General features: G+C 35.4%; 1 protein-coding gene across 1 annotated transcript in view; it reads right to left on the bottom strand.

Annotated features, from left to right (window-relative positions):
• ADGRV1 (adhesion G protein-coupled receptor V1) overlaps positions 1 to 23137 on the bottom strand; it is a 507230-nt gene that overhangs the window by 363198 nt on the left and 120895 nt on the right. The window contains exons 25-34 of the mRNA XM_054578596.1: positions 21963 to 22092; positions 19039 to 19122; positions 17513 to 17652; positions 15331 to 15940; positions 11878 to 12093; positions 10229 to 10444; positions 9281 to 9525; positions 7870 to 8051; positions 6270 to 7081; positions 3859 to 4068 (exon numbers count right to left, since the gene is read on the bottom strand). Coding sequence (XP_054434571.1) covers positions 3859 to 4068; positions 6270 to 7081; positions 7870 to 8051; positions 9281 to 9525; positions 10229 to 10444; positions 11878 to 12093; positions 15331 to 15940; positions 17513 to 17652; positions 19039 to 19122; positions 21963 to 22092 — 2845 coding nt within the window. The remainder of the gene's footprint in view (positions 1 to 3858; positions 4069 to 6269; positions 7082 to 7869; positions 8052 to 9280; positions 9526 to 10228; positions 10445 to 11877; positions 12094 to 15330; positions 15941 to 17512; positions 17653 to 19038; positions 19123 to 21962; positions 22093 to 23137) is intronic.

Here is a 23137-nt window from a genome sequence, read left to right as displayed (position 1 = left end):
ATGATACACACACAAATAAAATATAAACAAAGCATTCCTCAGACACAAAATCTTTTAAGCCTACTGTAAACTATGTCAATAGTATGAACAGTGTAAAATTTTTTTGAATAATCAAAATGAAGGTATCGCGTCTACTTTAAATGCCTCCTAGGCAATATTAATAGAAAGTTACCTTCTACCTGGATGAAAAGTCAAAGAACAGTTTTTAGAAAAGAAAAAACTTAAAAACCAGTCTTGATCTTATATAATGGGAAGGACAGAAAGTAGGTTAGAGAGAGGAAGGTAAATTTTTCTGATAACAAACTTTTATACCAGGTACTGCCTTCCAGATTTTGCTGGCTTCCAGATTTTGCCCCAGATAAAGAACTAAGAGGGGCCCTCATCTACCAGAGAATTTGACTATATTCCCGGAAAAGGATCCTGATAAAAAAATCTACAAAGTCCACCAAAAGTTGATGATACTTTAAAGCAGATACATTATGTAGAGCCTAGGCCTAACCTAATACAGATAAGGAATAGGAATATAAGTACGTTTTAACAACCCTGAGTATTTTGTATACTTGTTACCAAAACAAACAAGGATTCTTTTTACAAAGGTAAATAAAAAAAGCAGCTACATGTGTAAAAATAATAGAAAACTAAAATACAGAAAACATACTGATATTTTTTATACATACACACACACACACATTGTATACATGTACCATCTAAAGTGATTGCCTTCTATAATAGGAATTATTTAAAACAATATAGGGATATGAATAACATGAAACACAAACTGTCAATATGAACTGTTAAAAAAAAGTTGAATGTTTTTAATACAGTCAGCCCTCTGTATCCATGGGCTCTGCATCCACAAGTTCAACCAACCTTAGATCAAAAATACGTGGGGGAAAGAAGCTGCATGATTCTGCTGGCTTGGAATCATCCAAAAAAAAAAAACAAAAAAACAAACCAAAGTTGACATGTGTATAGTTTTCCTGTTCTTACTGAGTAAATAATACTGTGTAACAGCTATTTACATTGTGTTAGAAATTATAAGTAAAGATAAATTTAAGCATACAGGAAGATGTGCACAGATTATATGCAAATACTATGCCATTTTTGTGAGACCTGAGCATCCATGGATTTTTGGAATCCTCAGGGGTCCTAGAACCAACCTCCATGGATACTGAAGGACAACTGTACAGGTGTTCTATATTTTTACAAGTCACATTTCTTGTTCAAATCTTTGCCAAAAAGGATTCACAACGTCTCTGAGAAAAGGAAAATTATTAAATCCATTGAACATGACATGAGACTATGATGCTGCTAAGTTGGGTGACTGAGTGAAACATCTCATACAGACTTATAAAGAGCCCATTTATACACAGTTTGCAATCACAGTAAAAGAAAAAATATCTATTACCCCATATTTCTAAATTCTTCCCATTATGTTTGAAAGAAAGTAACATTTACCACCAGACATTTGTTCATTGCTTTAGGACAAAAATGTAGGAAAAAGATTCTACAGAATTCAATACATTGTTAAACACTAAAGCAATTTCTCCCCATGTACTGAAAATGCATGCTAGAGCCAAAAGTTCAGAATCATCCATGTTTTAAATATAATCTTATCAATGAAACTCCAACGATAGGCCAAAAGCAATGTTAGCATTTTTAAAATCCCACATGGCAATTTTTTTATCCCATTTCTTATTGGTTATCTTTGAAGAATTGCCATGACATTTTCATTAATTCAATCTGGCAACCTTAAGCTTGTTACACTTTTGTCTATGCAACTTCACAGCATTATAAAAAGTAACACTCAAAATACTAAGATTAAGCACAATGTTTTTGAAAAAGAAAACTAATTTAGACTCTAGGAAACGGTGTAGGATTAAGGAAAAGTAAAATAAGTAAAAAAAGAAAAAAGAAAAACTCCTCCCAATTTCTGCTTAGAAAATATAAAAAATCTAGGGAGCATTCATGGAAGCAATAAAAGTTACCTTCTTGTTGCACATGTTAGTATGAGACACACTGATTACTTCTGATAACTAATCAGAACAAACTCTTAACCTGGTCTCTCCCCACCTCTTTGGCAGAACCTTCTCTCTCTCCTCTCAGATCTTTTTCCTTTCCTATCACCTTAGCCTGGTATTTCACACCTTGATCTTTGACAATGTGCTTTTTCTTTCTCTGTCCACAAAGAATTTATTAATTTTTCTGACTTCAACTATTACCTCTAAATATCCAATTTCCATTTGTAAATATCCAGTTTCCATTTGTAGATAGAGAGGTTCTTTCACCAGTTTTCCTCTCTCTCATAGACATCTGTACTCAAATTCATTATTCTTCCAACCCAAACCATTTGAAGTATTTACCCAAAGATCCTACATTGTCAACTCCTGCAGCAGACTTAAGTGCCAGCAAAACAAAGTCTCTTCTCATAAACTGCCCTATAGAGGGGTCTCTGGATTCAGATGGCAGTGCGTTTAAGCTCTACCATGAATAATGGTGCTTATTTAGTCTTTCTAAAATTCGGTTTCTTTATGTGAAAATCTGGTGTAACCGTTAGGCCTATTTCACTGGGCTGTTGTTAAAATTAAGTGAAATCCTGGGCATGAAATGTGTGACACACAGAACACTCAATAAATGCTTTTGTTATTGTCATTACTATTAAAATTAACTTCCCGTATAGTGACTCTGCTACTTGTATTATATTACAAGCAATTTTTTGATGATCTGTCTTTAGATTGAACTTACGATTCTTTGTTAGTCACTTTCACTCACTATTTCTCTGACATCGTGAGATTTTAGACCCCTAATAAAAGGAAAGAGTGAGAGAAAATGTCTAAGCCATTTGGATCGATGAGCTAAACTTGCAGTTTGGGTGCACAGTGAGGTAAAAGGTAATACACACTCAAATGCATTTAGCTTTCAGCACAGCAATTAACTAGCTGTATGACCTTGTCAAGTCACTTTATCTCTGTGTCTCAGTTTCCTCATCTGTAAAACAGAAGTCCAAATGCATGATCAATATCCTTTCCATTTCTTATCTTTTTAAGGTACAATTTTTTATTTCTAAATATGAACTATAGTGAAACACAGGCTGTAAATAATAGTTCTGTCACAAACAGGCTTATTCAAAGACAAAAAAATTGCTATGATCTTTTTAACAAAACAACAATCTACAGGGTACAGCAAGAGTAGGTTTACAGTTGTTCATATGAAAAATATTACAATAATTAATAAATAATAATATAAGAATAAACTCTGTTTCAGGTACTCACAACCTTAAACCTACTTTTGCCCCACCCTGTAAATGCAACACCTTACATATAATGTGAAATATTAAGCAAATATTCAAAAAAATTGTTTAAGAAAAAATGGACTTTTTTTTATTGTTTTTTCTAGTTTGGCACTCACTATACACGAACCACTACTTGTTTTGAGCAGGGAACCAATGTTGCACTGATTAATACGAGCAGCTACCACTGAGCACATATGCACGTGCCAAGAACTATATTAAGCAGTTTACATTTATTAGCTCACTTAAGCCTAATAACGAAACCTATGAAGTGGTATTTGCCGTCATTCAACAGATAAGAAAGCTGGGCATCCAGGTTTGGCTAACTTCCTTAAAATCACACCAGCATGGAGTGGCAAGCTAGAACCCAACACCAATCCACAAAGTTCATAAATAGAGTTAAACAGTTCACTGCACATCCCTCTCCCAAATAAGTTCCATGCACATCAGCATACAAAGCCCTATAAAATCCTGAAAGGATTATAAAAATCAGAAACTTTAAAAGACTAAACAAAAAATGGCATCCATGGAAAAGAGAATCAATGTGCTCAACAAAAGAAGGAACCCACCTTCATGGCCTATGACAGATCTGGAAGCTGTCTGAAAGCTAACAATTCCTGCCACATTGTCATTGGCCAAAATGTTCACCGTAACAGTGTCAGAGCTGGGCAAAATTCTGCTTCCACCTTCCGTGTACACCAAACTAATTATAATGTTTTCATCATCCTCTGGCTCGGAATCATCCAAAATGGTTAAAATGACTGTCTTTTTGGTTTCACCTATTTTAAAAAATAATGGATTCACGAAATGAAAAAATAACCAATGTCACAAAGAATTCACAAAGGCTCAAAATTACTTTGATTTAAAAAAATTAAAAATATGTAAGTGAATTATAACGATAGTTCAATATCATGAGCAATATTAGTGCCAGTATAAGCAAACATTGTGTGTTAACCTATATCCTTTGACATATAAAACACTGTAAAATTTTGTTAGTCTGACAAATGGTGGAGGACATTTTGAATCATGGAAATTTAAAGGGTAGGATTATTTCAAAGAATCATGGTTTTATTCCTGGTCTTCAGCCTAGGACAGTGGTCCAGCTAGGAGGGAAGGAGCTTCTGAAGCATCTTCTGTTTAGAAACAGCTTCCTCCTGGAGAATGGAATCTCATTCTCCTTCTGGCATTACTGTGAATAATTTTCATCAGGTCCCTAAGCCAATACCTCACTGAAAAGAAACTTAGGGAACGGTGGTCAAAATGGAAAACAGATGGCAAATTCTTAGCAAACCAGCCTGGCTGAGATGTCTTTGGATAACTAGATGAGATGACAGCATCAAATGCCAGTTTCCAGAAGGTAGGGCAATGGAAGGAGGTAGAAGAGAAATTCAAAGGATAAGTGACAGTGACAAGGGCCAATCTACTTTGTAATTTGGTCTGGGACCTCAGTAGGACATAGGACACCCACCACTGAACTACCCTAAACCCAACAATGCATTGCTCTTCAGCCTGTGGTGCCTCCCGTTTAATTATTTGCCACTTTCTGCCAAGAGAATGAAAGAGTGAGAAGAGAAAAGGAAGGGAAAAGGAGAAAGGGGGCGTGCGTGCATGTTCTCCGTCTTGTGACTCTGGTGCATCTCTTCAATTCACAAAACTGCCTCAAAAGACTTAGATTAGTTACGAATCTCCATTAGCTATATAGTCCATTTTATGTGATGCTAAAGTTACAATTCAAAGTACTACTAATCTATATACTGCTATTACTTTATATGGTAACTTGGTAGTTACTAGAGCCACTGAAAAACCTAACTTTAAATTTTCATCTTCTCTTCCTCTTCATTAAATTTTCATTATTTCCTTTGAAAAAAGGAGAAAAGCTATCAATTACCAACCTGTGCCCCCCCCCGACTCCATCAGGTATGTCATATTTCATTATTCCCAAAATCACTAAAATAACCATTATAGAAATGTTTTATACTACTAAAAATTTACTCTAAAACATAGGCTGACTAGGTGTTTCAAAAAGTATACCATATATGCATCATGACCCTCAATTACTGTTTCCAAAAATAGTTTACACAAAAAGTTAAATAAAAGGTGCAACAAAGATATGTAATTGTGAATGTTTATTTCCTTTATTCTTCTGTATATAGTGAGGTTTTTATGAGTATATACCACTTTTTCATTCAGAAAAATACTATGTTAAAAACTGGATGGGATCTATAATTGTCCAAATCAGGATTTAAACAATGATCTCAGTAAAAACACTTTTTCACCTATGTAAAGAAAACTATTTTAAACATATGAACTTCCCAAATATTTAAATATTAGATGATTCAACCAGCCTCAAAAAGAATCTGTGACTCTGGCCCTAATTCTAATTTACTGGCCAAGTTACCTATAATTATATTGTTCAAGAAAATTTACAATTGTGATCCCATCCAAGTCTAAGAACAATACCAAACTGATCTGTAACTTGGCCTAAGTATAAATAAAGTCACCAAACTTCATACTATTTATACTTAGAATGACTTTCACTGAAGATTCATCCCAATTTATCTAATGAATATTAAAAAGCTCCCCAGTTAATACTCATTTTTAGCTAATTACTGGTATTCTTCTTAGCCATGTTTGGTAGATACATGGCTCGTTCTTGTAATTTCCCTTACAAAATTAGAGCTTTCCTTAAACTTGTCACCCTGTTTACTTAAAGGCACTCCTACCATATATAATGGCATAAAATTTACACATCCCCTGAAACCCTTCTTTGTTTAATAAACTAAAAGGACACACATGTAGAGCCATGTCAACCTACATGTCATGTCACCCCCTAACTTCTATTTTTTCAAAACTGTACTGTACTTTTACATACCAGCAAGAATGCACACAGTAAATAAGAACTCTTATGAACATTATCATAAAAATTGAACATGAAGACTTTGCCAGGATGAACTAAAACTGTTTTAGAAGCATCACTCACCTTCGGCAAAAGTGAGAACGTCTCCAGCACCTATAAAATCTAAACCTTCAGTGGCTGTTCCACCAACAACATGCCATTCGACTGTCACCTGACCTAAGCTGCCCCCTGTCCTGTGAATCATCAGCTCCACTGTGCTTTGGGGCTTCTCCTGAACTTCGACATACAAGCCATCTTCTGAGGTATTGGGGCTAATACTGTAGATCACAAACACTCCAAAGGCATCACCATTTAACGCTATGACAACTGTCGAAGTATTTGGCTGTCCTATGGTTGGCTGATTTTCCAAACTGGCTGTGATGTTCATGAGGTGAACTTCAAGGAGAGAAATTAGGAAACTCTCATCCATCTCTGGGAAATCATCCACAAGAATGGAAACTGTGAGATTTGCAAATTCATCACCTTCCAGCATTATGGCCCATTGTCTGGTCACAGGCTCATAGTCGCTACCAGCCACAGCCTGACCACTAAAAAGAGCCGCTACCCTGGTCATGTTTTTCCTGTAGGTCCAGAAGTCTGAGTGGTTAACAGCTGGACTGATCCACGATGTCATCCAGAAACACTGGGGGCCCTCAGAGGCACTGAAAAATGAAAATGCTGAGCATGCATGTTCTTTGAGGCACAACGTGGCACAAGTATGCTGTGGTTGCCCCACTGCAGAGACATTCACCCAAGTCCTCCAAAGCGGGTCAGGCACCCCCTGTATTGGCGATTCATAGTAGAACAGTAAATCTTGACCTTCCTCAATTGCAAGGGCCACTACATCAATATCGGAAGTACTGTAGAACAACAAGAGCTGACCAAAGAGCCCTCCGCTAAAACGTGGAGGGACAATTAAAAGATAGGTTAAGCACTCAAAGCAATCTGTGGATTACATTTAGAGAAGACAAATACTAATTGCAGTTTTCACTTTTTAAAGTATAAAACGTGCTTGTACAAACACAACCATGTTTCTTATTACCTTTGTCTTTCAATGCTTTATTTTGTCATGTAAGGAAACCTTCCTAGGTTTTGATCATACAATAATTTTCTTTTTACCAAGCTATGAAAATATCTTGCAAGGTATACAAATCATAACCACTTTGAAATTATCAAATAGAAATGGAAAATTAATTTTCATTACTAGATTTCACTGAAACAAAGTAACAATGATAGCAGAATGAGTACATTTTGAGGAAATATAATTATTTGCCATAAAGTCCCCAAAGCCCAAATTTTCTGTTTCTAAAGGAATTCAGTGAGCTGTATGCTGCCTCACAAAAGAAATGAAGAGAAAGTAGAACCTGAAAATTAACCACCTCAGCATATGAATGTTCTTTAATTTACAAGCTAATTGTATTTAAGCTCTAACTCCAACAAGTCACAGATTAAAGCAACAAATTTCCGGAGTTAGAAAGCCCGATGATGTACAATCCATTTCCCTAATAATAGCTATGATAAATATAATGAGCTCTTTATATTAATAGGCATAAATCATTTAACAAATTATAATAATTTACATTATATAAAAACTATCAAACCTAAATTATTTAATTGTGCAAGAGATCCTTTCCCACCAACCCACAATTCCCATCACCCCACTGAAAGTAGCCAACTCATATACCTTCTTCTGACAGTTATGTTAGCACAGGAACTTCTCTCCAGAGGCTCTTGAACACGATAAACCGACTGAGCAAAGGCTACTGTACCATAAGGATTATCATTGGCAGGAATAATAATATTTGCCACTCGATCTAACCCAATAGTACCTCCACCGGAGGCATCAGTTAGTTGCACTTGAATAACCTAAAAATACAGTGAAAACTTCCTTAACAGAATCCCAGTTCTGCAATTAGATTGAGAATGATGCAAGGGAAAAATATTAAACATATCCATACAAGTACAAGAACAAAATGGAATGTAATATAAATGGACTCATAAAAATCCTCCTATTATATTTACAAACTCAACATGTAACAGAATAATCCATCATGAACTTTTAATATTACAGCATGATTATACATTTAAAAATAGGCTATTTAAGTTCTTTAATATTCAGTTATATAATCTCGTGAATCAATTTTGAGATCCCTGTTCATGTTTACCACTTCAGTAATAAATTTTTATGTCCTACACCTTTTCTTATTTAGGGGAAATATTGCATATTGTTTTATGAAGTTAATCTATTATGCTTTATTTCCCACATTCTTTTAAATGGAAATTCTCTGACAAAATTTAAAACAAAAAACATTGTGTTATAATACCACTTAAATCTAGAGAGAAGAGAAATGTTTTACAGTTATTAACTAACATCTAATATTTTAGGAGTGAATAATGACATAATTAGCATTCAAATAAAATTTTATGAACTTCCCTTCTATGAAAATTTGCTACTATTAAAGAACAAATGCTATTAAATATAATTTTATGAGATGAAGGCTTTAATAATATTTAAAGTTTACACAGTAAAATGATCTTCAGCCAATATATGTTATTGATGAATCAACTTTCCCACTGAAACTCTATTTTATTTGTTACCTTGTTTCTTTATCATGAAAAATAAATATCAGACAGCTATTTCTAGCATTGTATCTGTCACATAGTAAATTCTCAAAATTGTTGAAGAATGAATGAATGAATGGATGGATGGAAAAAAATAAAAATCTAATTTAAGATTGGCACACCTTGAAGCCCAAAGGGAATATGAATATAAACAAATGAAGAGTTTATATGAAACAATGTAGCAAAACATATGATTAGATGTATAGGTATTTAAACACTTAGCCAAAATGTTGAAAAACACAACTGTATGAAAAAATTCTTACACTAGTACATTGGTATGTACAAAAGACCTAATTCTAGAATATTCTTGTTTTTTATCATCTGTAAGGAAGGATTACTTTCACAATACCACATTTTGAACATTCTTGCATAAATAATTTATTTGACATCCTCTATAAATGTCACAATAACAGCCATCTGTTCTAGTCACTATAAGATTTACAGTGTGATTCTATACTAGCCATTCCTCTCACCTCTTCAATCTCCGGAACGTCGTCAGCCAGGACCTCTAACAACAAGGTTTGAATGGTTTCCCCAGGGGCAAAGGTCACATTACCTGAGACAACTCGCAGGTCGCCAGTAGCAAGCTGTCCATTAATGGTGGCAACCCACTGAACAGTAACATTGCCGAGTGTCCCAGAATTTCGAATTATTGGCAGGTTTACCTTCACTGAGTTAAACTCAGGTTCCTCTACAATAAGTTTAGTAATCTGAAAACCTGAAGGGCAAGCAGAGTTAATTTCAAATACAAAATGAAACTGAGTCAACACAGAGCTAACCAACTGCCATCCTACAGTCACTTCGTTTTTACCCCTTCAGCAATCCAAGTAGCTAAACCCCCTAAAATCAGAGTAACATGCTGCGATACAAAGTGGTCAAGGCCACCAAAATTTCCAAATTATTTTTCATTATGATAGAAGCAGAAATCATAAGCCCAGAGGACCACGGGGCTTGGGCATACACCAGTCGCGAGGGCAGTGGGTCTAGTGAGTCCTGTGGCTAATTGAGCAACGCAAGCGCGGTCCAAAGGCACAGGTGCTCTTTGACTCCCACGACTGATGCAATCAATGCAGCAGAGGGGGCGTGATGCAGCCAGGTTTCCCTACTTAACAAGAAAGCCCAGATATACAAATTTTTGTGTAAGTTTCTGTAAAATAATTTTTAAAGACTTTTCTAAAATTCATAAAACACATTTAGGAGCCAGAAGTGACTTAAAAGCCTAAAAGATTGTGACTTCCATTTTTATGCTAGGAGGTCGATTTTTTTAAATAAACACTAACTACTGCCAGTGAGTACACACTGATGGTGTATATAACAGGTTAAAAAGAAAACATGATCAAATCAATTCTGCATCTCTAAAAATAAAGAAATGTACAATCTATGCAGACAAGTAAAAGAGTGAGACAAACTAATTCGGTTACCAAATAATCCATAGGGGTCATCAGAGGCCTCAATAATAATGATAGCCTCTGTTAATGCCCCTAGTTTGGCTCCTCCTGTCGTTTCATTCAGCAGTTGCACAAGAAAAGATTCTTCCAGCTCAGGGTAAATGTCATCAATGATATATATTGGCACAGCTTTACTGGTTTCCCCTTCTAGCAAGACCACATCTGATGAAGCTATACTATAATCTTCACCTACAGAGACAAAAAGCAAAATGCTAAGACTTATTCCAAAACATAAGAAACATGGCATATAACTAGAGAAACACTTAGGACATATTAAATTGGAAAGACTTTTTTGAGAATACTTACATTTATTCTAAACAATAAGACTTTGCCTCTCACTTTAAAAAAATGGGTTTGATATCACAAAACAATGAAAAAGGCTTCCTAAGGGTGTTCGAGTTCATTCACGCATTTTTAGAAAAATATAGACATAATTTGTTCTATTTGCTATATACATATATAGATGATGTATAGATACAGATATAGGTATAGACATAGTCATTCATTATCACAAGATAGCTCCATATCTACAAAAAACTATGCACAATACTTTTAAAACAAAGAATAAAACTAGAATTCTAATCTCACTGGGGAGACGCATTATACTGTTGCATAGATATGGGCATGTCAACATCATCAGTGTGATAGCTGGAAACTATGAGCCTTTCCACAAAGCTGGATTAAAAGCTGCTACTACCTCCTGCTCAGGGTGACTTTGTTCCTGGTCCAAGAGCAGTTGAGGAAAGGACAGAGGCTTTCTATGGAGCCCGAGGGCAAATTTCCTAGAACTCTGATGAATTCTCTCTGTCAACGAATGTGTAAGATCCCTTGAAGACAGTCAGGCATTCCTCCGGGCTGCTACCCAAAGTGCGTATGTGGGCAGCGAGGCGGGGGGAGCACGAGTTTTGTACCCATGCGCGCACACACCACTTAGGGACAAAATGAGCCTGGTTTATTATCTCTTCAAACACGTCTCCAATACAGATAGTGTATTTCAAAAGATCAAGCCTGTGATCCCATCCACCCACACGCATGTTCCCTTCAGTGCATACTAGATTCTAACTGAACCGCTCTTACATGAATCTCCCTCTAGGTGCTGTCACTGCACCACCAAAGGCGGCAGTCACCCTCCTGATGTTTGCGTTTGGCAATGAAAACGTTTTGCTTATACATAAAATAGTTAATGCTAACCATTGTCTCTTCCATGTTCTTCATAAATAAACAAGCAAGATAAATGGGTAAAACAAAAAACTGTTGCCAAATACTGCAACCACATGGCTGGACATTATATCCTGCATTCCTTGGTATCGACAGGATTCCTTTTCAAAAAACTAAAAGGTACACACAGAGAAAGACGAACTATGTTTTCCTTAGTTTACTTTGCACTGGTTTGTGCATTCATCATAGTCTTTAAATTTATGTACAATTTGCCAACAGTTTCCACAAACTCTATCAAATCAGTGTCATAAATAGATGATAAAAGCTCTGATGTGTGCTTTCGAAAGATACAAGAGTGTTGTTTTCTGGCTGATTGTCCTAATTACATCTTTCAGTAGCTTTGTTAATGAAAGGTAAAATTTCCCTCTAAAACACTCCACTGCCCGTTAGAGGTCTTTTCTCACCAGGTATTGCAGTTATTGGCACAGTTTTAAATTTCACAGAAACATCTGCAAATGCGCCTCCTGTCCTAGTCACATTGATAATGGGTCCAATGTGATTTTCTGCCACTCGAACAACTGGAGCTGAGAGCTGAAGAGTTCCAAAGGCATCATCGTTGGCAACAATAATTAGATGAGCAATAGTTTCTACCTTAGGCCCAAGGCGTGGAGAATTTGGAACTGAAAGAGAAGAAATTCGAATGTATCAAAATTCTATGAACTGGACAAAAGTTATTAAGCCTCAGCAAGACTTCATCAGCCAAATGGGATCATCATTTAGTGTTTTCTCTCTAATATCTATAGCCAAAAATTATTGATTACTCTGAACCAGCAACTAATCTCAACACTGGGGATACAAAAATCAGGTAAACAGAAAGTCCCTACCCTTATAATTTTATATTCTGTTCAGATTTTTATTATAGAATCCTTAGCAAAGAAATAGTTAATCTACAAAGATATTTTAATAAGGGCTGGAAATTTATCAAAAGACAAGAAATGATTAAAGTATAATAAATCATCACTTTGCATAATATTACAAGGGATAATGATGAAACCTACAGAATTATGATCTTCTAATTAGCTACCAGCATGCCATAAAATTTTTTAAAAACAGCATTTCAGTTACAAAATTAGGTAGGAAAGTAATTGAGCCCCTTGCCCTCAAGGGCCAGCTGCAGCCAATCATCACTCTAATGAAATGACTGCCTGTGTGTTAGCTGTCCTCCCCGCACACCTGACCCCCTGCCCGTTCAGTTACCAGTCGCTCTGCTACCTCCTCCAGAAAAAGGGCCTCAATGCTACCCCAGCGCTGCTATAAAAGAGCGTGCAAACTCTTAAGGTTGTCTTTTTACTTTCCACTGATTTTCAAGAGAGCTTATTTTGAAGGCATTTAGGACCTTCCAAAAACTCTCCCTGATGTATTTTCTAGGTTCGATTCCAACCAGAACCCTTGTCAAAACAATATAAAACATGAACTTTTAACACAAACCATCAAAAAACTTTTATTAGAAGTAAAGAATTTTGAGCTCATATTTATTTTTTTCCTGTTTTTATTCTTTCTAGAGTTCATATTTAGGCTATCTCTAACAATGGTGTTATTCGGAAATATGTGATAATGAATAAAAGTTATACTTTTCAGACAATTTAACCTAAAAAGTAATAACACCATTTAATTTCAACTATATTGGCCCAGATCATGCTAAATTATATCATAAAGTCACAATTATAAATCAATATAATTAAATCCAACTAAATTAGAAAAGAATGGAAGTGACACAGAGAGACGGAGGAGCACATGACATTTTTTTCAGTGTGCACTGTTTACCTAACATCATTCTAAGAACTTTTCTTATATCAAGTCATGTAATCCCGATGCCAGCTCTATGTGGTCAGTGATATTGTCCACAATTTACAGCTGAGGAAATCAGGGCCACAAAGATGTCCAGGTATCCTACTAGTACCAGGTGGACACTGTCAAAAGGCAGCCTGTAGGGTTTGTCCAATCACTATTTAGTTCCTCATCAAACCTCTTCTGAAAGTTGATTACACTCAGGGCAGAACAACAGAGACCCTACCAGGTTCCACTGATTTTCGTCTATTAATATTTGAATCAATGTCACACAGATTTGCACTCCATCCTTCTTTAATTATTTTACATGACAGTTTCTGCCTATTGAACTCGAGCATAAAATACGTCACTTGTTTCTCCCATCCTATAGCACACTGATATTTTACATATAACCCATTATTAGTAATAACTGTTTACATGTACCAAATGGTTACCATGTGCCAGACACTATATTAATTTTCACATACATTATCATATTTCAGTCCTTTAATATTTCTAGGTAATACATAAGGAAACTGGGGCTAAAAACAATTATGTCCAACTTTATTACTACACAATGGAACATAAGTTATCTGACACCAGCACCCACAGCTCTTAGTCACTGGAATATGTGATAATCCCTCCTAGTTTTATTTCCGTCTCACTTAAAAAACTATGTGTTCCTGGAAAACTAGTCTATATTAAGTAATTTTTACTTCCTAAGACTAATTATTGAATTTTATTTCAATTTATTTACTATTTTAACTTATTCTAAATCTTGCTGAGAAAAAAAGGATGAAGTATTATATAAGAATTTTAACCTTAATGGTTATCTGAAAATTCAATGTTAGCCAGTTATCCTTTCAAGTAAATTTCCTTCTATAACCCTGAACTAATAAAATCACTGACACTGTGGGCAAGAATGCTGCTTTCAGTACATCTACTTAGATATTACAGTAGGTAAAGAAATGTACTTGTAAGAAATCTTAATCTATGTGGCAGATCATGGTCAACATGCAGATATTGGATATCTTACTCTTTGGATTATGAATTCCAGTTTCCTTAAAAAGGGTTTGATTCCATATAAATAATGTCCTAAAACTGATATTAAATTGACCTTAAATTAATATTACCAATCTTTCTTCCTTTACTTGTTCCTTTATTCAAGGAAATCTAGACTCTTCTCACCTTTCTGAAGTCCTATGTCCACTTAGAAAGGTGTGACTAATGAACAAGCTGTAACACAGTTAAGTGCCTTCAACTCCACCAGCTCAAGCCCAGCCCTCTGCTCACACCACCCTGCTCTCTCTACAAAGCCACTGAGCCACAACCACCCCAGGGAGAGCAGATTATATTTTCTAGTAGAAGCCACTTGCTGTCCCAGATCCGCTACCCAACGTGGTTCACTCCTCATTCCTCCTTCTTATTCCCAAATTGTCTTCTTCTCAAGTCTAAGAATGGCCCACAAATTTATAGGATTTCTTACTGCCCCACAGCCCTGTCACCCTGCCCTCATGCAGTTGCCAGGTCCAGAAGCTCCCCACCAATACAAAGAGTCTCTGTTGCTTAAGGAATCTTCCCCAGTGGATCAAGGTGAGAGGCTCAGGCTCTTGGTACCAGACCTGTCCTTGCAACCCCCAGGTTGATTTTAGGATGTTTTGGAAGATACAGTATATAGTACAATAGCACTAGAGGTCAGTTTATGTAGACACTTCCAAAAATTTAGTCTTGGAATGTAACAGATTTTTTTTATTGTTATGCTATTACAGTTGTTCCCACTTTTTCTCCACTTTCCCACCTCCACCCAGCCCCACCTTCCTCCCTCCCTCAGTCAATCCCCAGATTGTTGTCAGGGGCATGGGTCATGCATAAATGTTCTTTGGTTAATCCCTTCATGATTTCATGTTTTTAAGTGTTCCACTTCCATTTACTTTATAGGTAAACTTTTATAAAATGGTGCTTTCAAATTTAGAGCTTATTATTTTTAAAGAATTTTCTACTATACCAAATTCTTGATTTATTGTCCTATGGAACAGAATTCTTCTAATAATAATGACAACAACAACAACAACACAGTAATGGCTACTTACTTGGTCGATTCTGTACTTTCTCTATTAAAGTAGAGTTGAGTAGTTCGATAAACACAGACTCTGACCTTTCTGGTTCATCATCATCCAAAATTGAAATAGTTATTGTGGCCTCACTCTGATTGGCTCTGAAAAGAGCAAATCCAGAAGCTGGTATATAGTCCCTTCCTTGGGTTGCTCTGGCTAAATTAGGTGGAAAATAAGGTGGTTTTTCCATATCATCCAGTGTTGCATATGTGACTATGACTTTTCCCATGAGGCCCCTTAACCTTATTATTGACAACGTGATGTTCTGAGTTGCTTCCTCAACTTCAATAGGCCTATTTTTCTCGGAAAAGATGAAGACCCCATAAGGATCATCACTAGCCAAAACTATCAATGTGGCATTAGTATGAACTCCCAAAGAGCCACTGGAGACACTGAGGATTAACACAGAGAATGCCTTGTCCAGTTCTGGATCGTCATCCGGCAATATTTCCACTGTGATGTTGGCACTTTTTTGCCCAATTTCAAATGTGACGTTGCCAGAGGTGAAAGCGAGATCGCCATCAGGATCAGAGTCTATGCTCCAAAGCAAAGTCACTTGAGACAAAGCTCCATGACTTCTCACAATCTATAAAATATTGAATATTAACATGTATTAAAAGAGGTATTAAAACCACTGACTTAGAGGTTTATAAAAACAGAATAGCAGAATGTTAAATTTCTAGTTTATATAAGGTGCTCTCAAAAAACGTAAGATTCTTAAAGGCAGATACCATGTACTGCCCATTTTTGAAGGCTCTCTGAGAATCCTACTTAAAAAGTGATTATTGCATGAAACAAGGTGTGGACTGACCATTTTTAGCTTGTAACTAAACTATAGCTGTATTTTTCTGCAATTAAATATATATAGGTAATAAAGCAAATGTAATTAAAATGTATAATTAAGCACATTTATTAACATTTTTATATTTACTGCAAAGATCATATATACTTCATTGTAAGGAACAGATGATTGTTTTTTTAATGAAAAGTTAGCCATAAGGCTCATTTTTTAAAATAAATTACTATATTTCCTTTATCTTCAATATAATATGAAAAACAAACTCACCAAAAAATATATTTGACCCAAGGTTACATAAAATACAACAGAGAAGAAACACCTTATTTGTCAATATGTTAAGAAGACTAAAAGCTTTTAAAAATGTTCTAAATAAAGTACAACTAAAAGTAATTTTTATTTAGACAAAGTATAAATGTCTCAAAATAAAACTCGAGACAGACAAAACTTGATCTTCTCCCATAATCTTTTTTTTTTATTTTCTTTCTTGAGTAATGTCATCCTTGTTAAAGTTATTCAATTTACTCCACAAGAGTTTCCTGAATATGTGCCATTACAGTACAAGAAAGATATTTTGAGTGATTTTTTCTTCCTTTATATGCAATCTGAGGAAGCTCAGGAGGCTTCCAGCTGCTCTGAGCTATTTAGCAATGGAAAAGTACTTGATTCCTACCAAAACAACATGAAGTAAACACGCGCGCGCACACACACACACACTATATAAAGTTGTTATTATTGCTGTTCACAAACGTTTCGGATTTTCTTTCCTTGTGGGAGAGAGGTAAGACAGGATTGCACTTCTCTACCCGTTAACATTAGCATGGTCATGTGACTTGCGTTGGCCAAGGAGAAGTGGAAATACTATGATCACTTCCAGAAAGAAGCAGTGAGAGTCACTACGTAGTTCTCCACATCCACATTTCCTCCTTCTCGAAGAGAGAAGCACCTTCTGAGATGCAGCCTTTCTAATCCTCAGTCCCTAGGTGATCGATGATTGCTAATTTCAGTTGAATACATAGCACGAGTGACAAACCAATCTTTGTTGTAAACTATTGAGATTTTGGAGAAGTTTGTTACCTTCTCCACAGCCTATGTGAATGAAAACAAAAATCTATGTGATACAGCTCCATTACATTTCTTAAAGAGTCAAGAATCCTCAGAATCGTAAGATGAATTTGTATGCAAAACTAAATACAAAGGTAAGTGTTAAATCACTATTTCATTGTCATTTTGAACTGTTTGTGCCACCAGGCTCATTCATCTCACATATATAGAAAAAAAAATGATATAAAGTCACCTTGATGATACAAGTTTTAAAAGAACAGAAAATATCTAGGATTGCAGGGGGTAAAATGTACTCACGTTGAATGTAACAGTGCTGTATCCGTCTTCTGGTTCAGTTCCATTGACAATGAGTGACTCAGGGCTAAATTCAAATACACCATGAGCGTAGTCAGAGGCCTCGATTGTCACTAGAATTTGGGAAGCCACTCCTAGACTGGCTGCATGAATAAATTCCAACAAATAGTAAGAAATGTTAATCAGTAATTTACAAATCAAAGGAAAAGGCAAGTATCAACCTTTTGAAAAGAGTTGTACCATTCATTGAGTACTTCTAATTTGTTTCAGAAAGAAAGGCAGACACAAATGGTTGCCACACACATTCATGCCTTTATGACCTTTCTCTGTTTTGGCACCAATGTGACATACGAGCACTGCCTAAGCATTTGCAGATGAATAAGGAAAACTTGTTTTTCTTTTACCTCTCTGTGAAAGAGACACTCTTCCAGATGGAATATATGAGGAAAGTCTCCCACGACCTTTAATGACCTTGAAAGAACATGAGCCAAATGACTCTGACCCTTATGAAAGTAATTTTCCTATGACTTTCACCAATCTACTGAACCAATTCTTGATTTCCAAATGCGCATTAAGTTTAGGCCTATTTTCTCACCATATTACCATATTCTAGATCTACCTCTCCTGGTCCCAAACAGTCCAATCCTGTAGCTAAAAAGATATCAAAGTCTAAAGAAGTATTTAATTATTTTCCTGAGAAGTACGCTGAACTTTTATGTCATATTAATAGATGCAGACAAAAAAAGAAGCAAACCCAAATGTAGTACATTAAATACAGAAGTACGTGATACACTAAGGGAAGATAGGGATGAGGGGATGGGAACATGGGAACATGAGTTCTGACACTAAAATATAACCCCTGACATTGTGAATAAGGAGCACTTCAGGGTTAGAAAAAGATCTCCCTTACGAAGCAAGTACTCTATGTATTCTCTCCTAATATGAAAAAAATATTTGAGAGAAAAAGCTGAACCAAGTTTGTACATAAATCTACTTCAAAAAGTATCATCTTTTCATATTTCCTTCCATTAATTGGTAATTTATTCTCCCTACTTATTTTCTCCTTAAATTCTTTTTCCCAATTGTTTTGATTAAGTGCTATACATAAAGACTCACAGTTCTCTTTGCCAAAAAAAAAAAAAAAGTGACTCATTTAACATGAAAATATAAATGTCCTATTTATCTCTCTTTACGTATTCAAACCTTTGTAAAATGTTTTTCAATAATCACTTGTAAATGATACCAAAGCAAATTTTCTTTTACAATCAGAATCAGGAAACTGCAGTAGGCTCATACGGAGAAGAGAGTCTGAGCTTTGGAGGCAGGCAAAGACTTGATTGATTTGATCACTTTGTAGCTGGGTAACTATAACATGGGGTAAATAATACCTCATAAAGGTACTGTGATGGTTAATGAGATAAAATATACAGAGGACCTGCACATTGTAGGGGTCAATAATTGGTTAGTATTGTCTCTAAGAAGAAAAGTTAAGATGCAGAACAGTAAAGGGCCTTGGGACAGCTGCTTACCATGTTTGTGAATAGTTGGGAGGAAGAATTCCATGTCCCCATCACCACTACCACTGCCTTCAACCCTATAGAGTTCAGCAGTCACTTCACAAGGAGAGACACAGAGACGCAACCCACACAACACACATTGACACAATGAGAAAATTGAGAGCTCTTAAAACATAATTCAGTAAAGAGGAAAACGCAGTAATATTCACCCAATGATATGCATTCTTCCCCCTCCAAAAACTAAATTCTTTTAAGTGGTAAAAGTATAAATTAGTTAAACTGACAATTTACAAAAACATCATTCAGTGCTTCAGGAAATACTCCGTATAAGTTGTAATTGGAATTTCTCATTTCTGCCAATTTATTTTAAACTTTCACTTATAGCACTGTAAATTAGTTTTAATATTTTAAATATTTCAAAACTATTCATTTGTGTGTATAAACGTATACTCAGACCTATATGCTTTTACTTTACCACTCACAACAACCAATTCAAAAGTAGGGAAATGCATATAACATTTCGCTCCAGCCACACATTCAAATTCCCACCATATTTACCATTCTCAGACTTGGTCACCATTTTATATCTGACACTGCATAAAGAATCCTAGGCAAGCAATCTAAAACTATGTTTCGGCCCTGGCTGTGAGAGAGACCATCAGCTGTACAACCTTCAGGAAATCACTAAGCCTCTTGGTACCTTGCTTTTCTTACCTATAAAAGGTGCTGCTTTTTATAGAACTGCTGTAAAGATTTAAAAAATAGAGTGCCTTGGCAATATATAAGGACTATATTAAGAGAAAGTACTTTTACCTTTGCTTCCAATACATCTTCTCACCCAACCGTTATTTTACCAAACGCTTGCAAACAATGAACACAGGAAGAACAGCAGTGGTAGCGGTGGAGAAACAGAGGAGTAAGAGAAGCAAGGCCACATCCATACCTACGCGCATCTACCAGTATCCGTGACTGGCATGCTAGTTTAAGATCTGCCCTGCTCTTTCGTTCCCCTTAATAGGAATGGGTGAAACCGGACATGAGAATTTATGGCACCCCAAACCTGAAATATTTTAGAAATAAGGCAAATGGATTTCAGGGAATAGCCAATGCCTGGCTTTGCCCTCATATTATCCATAAGTTGTTAGAAGAGTGAAATTCAACACCAATGCTCTCTGGCTAGCATACAACATGAATTCAGTTGTCTATTGTATGTGGAATCAGTTTTACAGACAAAACAGTATGAAATAAAGACTACTTCCTTGACCCTCAGAACAACTTAGCTCTACAAGCTTTTTCACTTCTTAGGTGATCCCAGGCAATGACGCGCAGAGTGGAGGCCAGGGTCTAAATTCCTTTACCTCCACTCCCAGCTCACTTGGATAGGGAGGAATCAGACTCTCTGCCACTACTGCTTACTAAGTAACTGCAACACTAGTTTTCAAATGAGCACACATGCCCAATTAATACATAGTAATGCATACTATAGAGATATGGGAAGAAATTTCTACATAAAATCACAAGTATTACTATGATCACAAATATCATTTCTAAAGCATATTTGATGTTCCTTATTAATCAATATTAGAAAGTGATCACTAACATTCTCAATTACATTAAGTATTTTTAACTATACTACAAAGAACAACTTTTCAAGTAATTTACAGTGCCCTTTGATTAATGAAGACATGTCATGAAAATAATGATTTGGAGATCTGAGGACTTGTCTGCAGAGGACAAGCAAAGCTGGCATTATTACAGGCTCCCTGCCAAACAGGTCACCCTGTACGTTTTTACTGTTTACTCAGTGAACCAAGCTGTGGCACTGTGTAATCACCTCCCAGGCCTGCCCACCTTCGCTTTCACTGCCCTTTGGGGAAACAGGGAAGGGAACTTAGGGGAAATTTTGCCTACCCAACCCAAAGTCTCACTATGTACTAAAAAGACAACATTTGTCATGCCCAATCTCTCCCTTTGGATGACTTATATAGTACTATGAGTTTCTTTATCAAATATGAATAGTAAGATAATAATGCCAGGTCATGTAATGGAAGAGACTGTACCAAGAATACCGTAACAACTCTCAATTTCTTACATTTACAGAGGTAATGTTGTACATACCACACATATTCTGTAACACCCCAGAAGAACCTGATAATCAAACACATTAATCCTTCTGCAAAGAAACATACCTAAATAGTTCATCTAAGTGGGGTAATAAAGATTATAAATAGCCTCTCTTTGACACAGATGAGTTTTGCCACAAAATGAATTTTGACTCCAAAATATTGATAATCAGAGCTTTCCGAACATTAGAATAAAAGATAAAGTACTGCTGACCTGTTTTATTGATAATCACCTCTTAATAGATTACCTAAAAGGACTAGTTTTTACCTGTGCTACATCTAGAGATACTTCTAAAGGAATATTGTGAAAATTTTAAAAAGGACCAAGGGAGAGAGGTGATTTTACAGGCACCAACTATGACTGACAACTACAATTTGATGATTCAATACAATTATACTACTTCTGAAAAGTACATCTACTTTAGGAAAAGACCAATAGGTAATAAAAAGTAATAAAACACCACTATACATGGTGTCCTTATTATAAACATTAGGGCTATTAACTCAGAATTTACCAAACCTCACAGCAAAAGTAGATATAAATAAAACTATGAGTTTAATATTAACTTCTAAAACTAGTATTATATATGTAGAGAGATGGGTTTTTTTTTTTTTTACTAAGGAAAAGATTATCCATCTATCAGAAATCATCTGCCATATACATTATCTGCAATTATTAACATTCAGGCTGTTCTTTCCAAAAATTAGAAATTCACTTACTTAAGAAAAAAAGTAACATTAATTCAAAGGAACACATTTGCTTAATAGAATATACACAAGCAAATATTTGAGATTTTGAGGCACCAGTCTTACCTCCTCCCTCCAAGTTAAACAATTCAACTTTAAAAGATTTTTCCAATTCAGGAATAGAATTGTCAGTGATATTAACAGAAATGTATTTATATCTATCTCCTGGTTGAAATTCTAAGGTACCAGCAACACTCTGAAATGCAAATAAAAGATTTATTCATTAGATTATATTCTGTATAAGAAAGTGCAAATGAGAATGTTTACTATGCCCCCAATTATTTTAAATAATTTGAACATAAGTAAAATATAAAATTGGAAACACTTAAGTGGATATGTATAGTGTTCAATATAAATTCCAAATAAATATTCCCCAACTAAATGAAGTAATAAATATTTTATTTCTTATTTGTGTATTCATCAAAAATGTAGTCCAGGCAAATAAGAAATGCAAATAGGTGTCATCCACAAATTCTTACAGAATTCATTCAGTGAGATGCATGAAATTCTCTTAAGCAAGTATATTTAAAACTACTCAAATTATATCACTGAGCAATTTAAATACACAGTGCATAATAATAATGGCATTTCCGTTCTGAGAATTTTTCCATGGAATGATAAATACCAGTCCATTGGGAATTAATTTTTTCTTGACAGTACCTGAAATTGCAATTCATAATACAGATCTCCCATCAGGAAGGTTCATATACAAGAAAAACAAAGATATTTAAATTCAAAGTCTTAAGGCCCTTTTTTCTCATGTTATTTCTCATATAATCATTTTCCCCTCGACTTAGCATAAATGTTAAAGTTGTTTAAGTTTTCCTAATGTTAGCTTGTGTGTACAAATACATAACATCTTGTCAAGCTATTAATGATCTCAAAGCTAAAATGAGGAACCCAAGTACCAATTCACTTAATCACACACTTATTAACTTCTTTCAATATTTATCAAAAGTGTAGTGCGTGCATGGCACCATTTTTGATGCTTCAGATGCAAAAACAGCCAAAACAAATCTCTAGCTCCATCAGAAACATTCCAGAAGAAACTTAAGTATGTAATACAATAATTCAAATAGAATAACAACTGCTATAAAAGACATACAGTTAGCGCAAGAAGGAAGTGATTAACTTTGCCTGGAGTATAGTCATCAGTGGAGTAATCCTACAAGTCTTAGCAACAAACAACATTTGACTGTCTTAGGAAACCATCTTTCTTGACCTTAGCAAAATCTCACGCA

Source organism: Pteronotus mesoamericanus, unplaced genomic scaffold (assembly GCF_021234165.1).
Source record: "Pteronotus mesoamericanus isolate MK-2021 breed Mesoamerican mustached bat unplaced genomic scaffold, CSHL_Meso_final contig_50, whole genome shotgun sequence".
NCBI lineage: Eukaryota > Metazoa > Chordata > Mammalia > Chiroptera > Mormoopidae > Pteronotus > Pteronotus mesoamericanus.
Note: the sequence above shows the minus strand (reverse complement) of the source record. Positions and strands in the feature narration are given on the sequence as shown.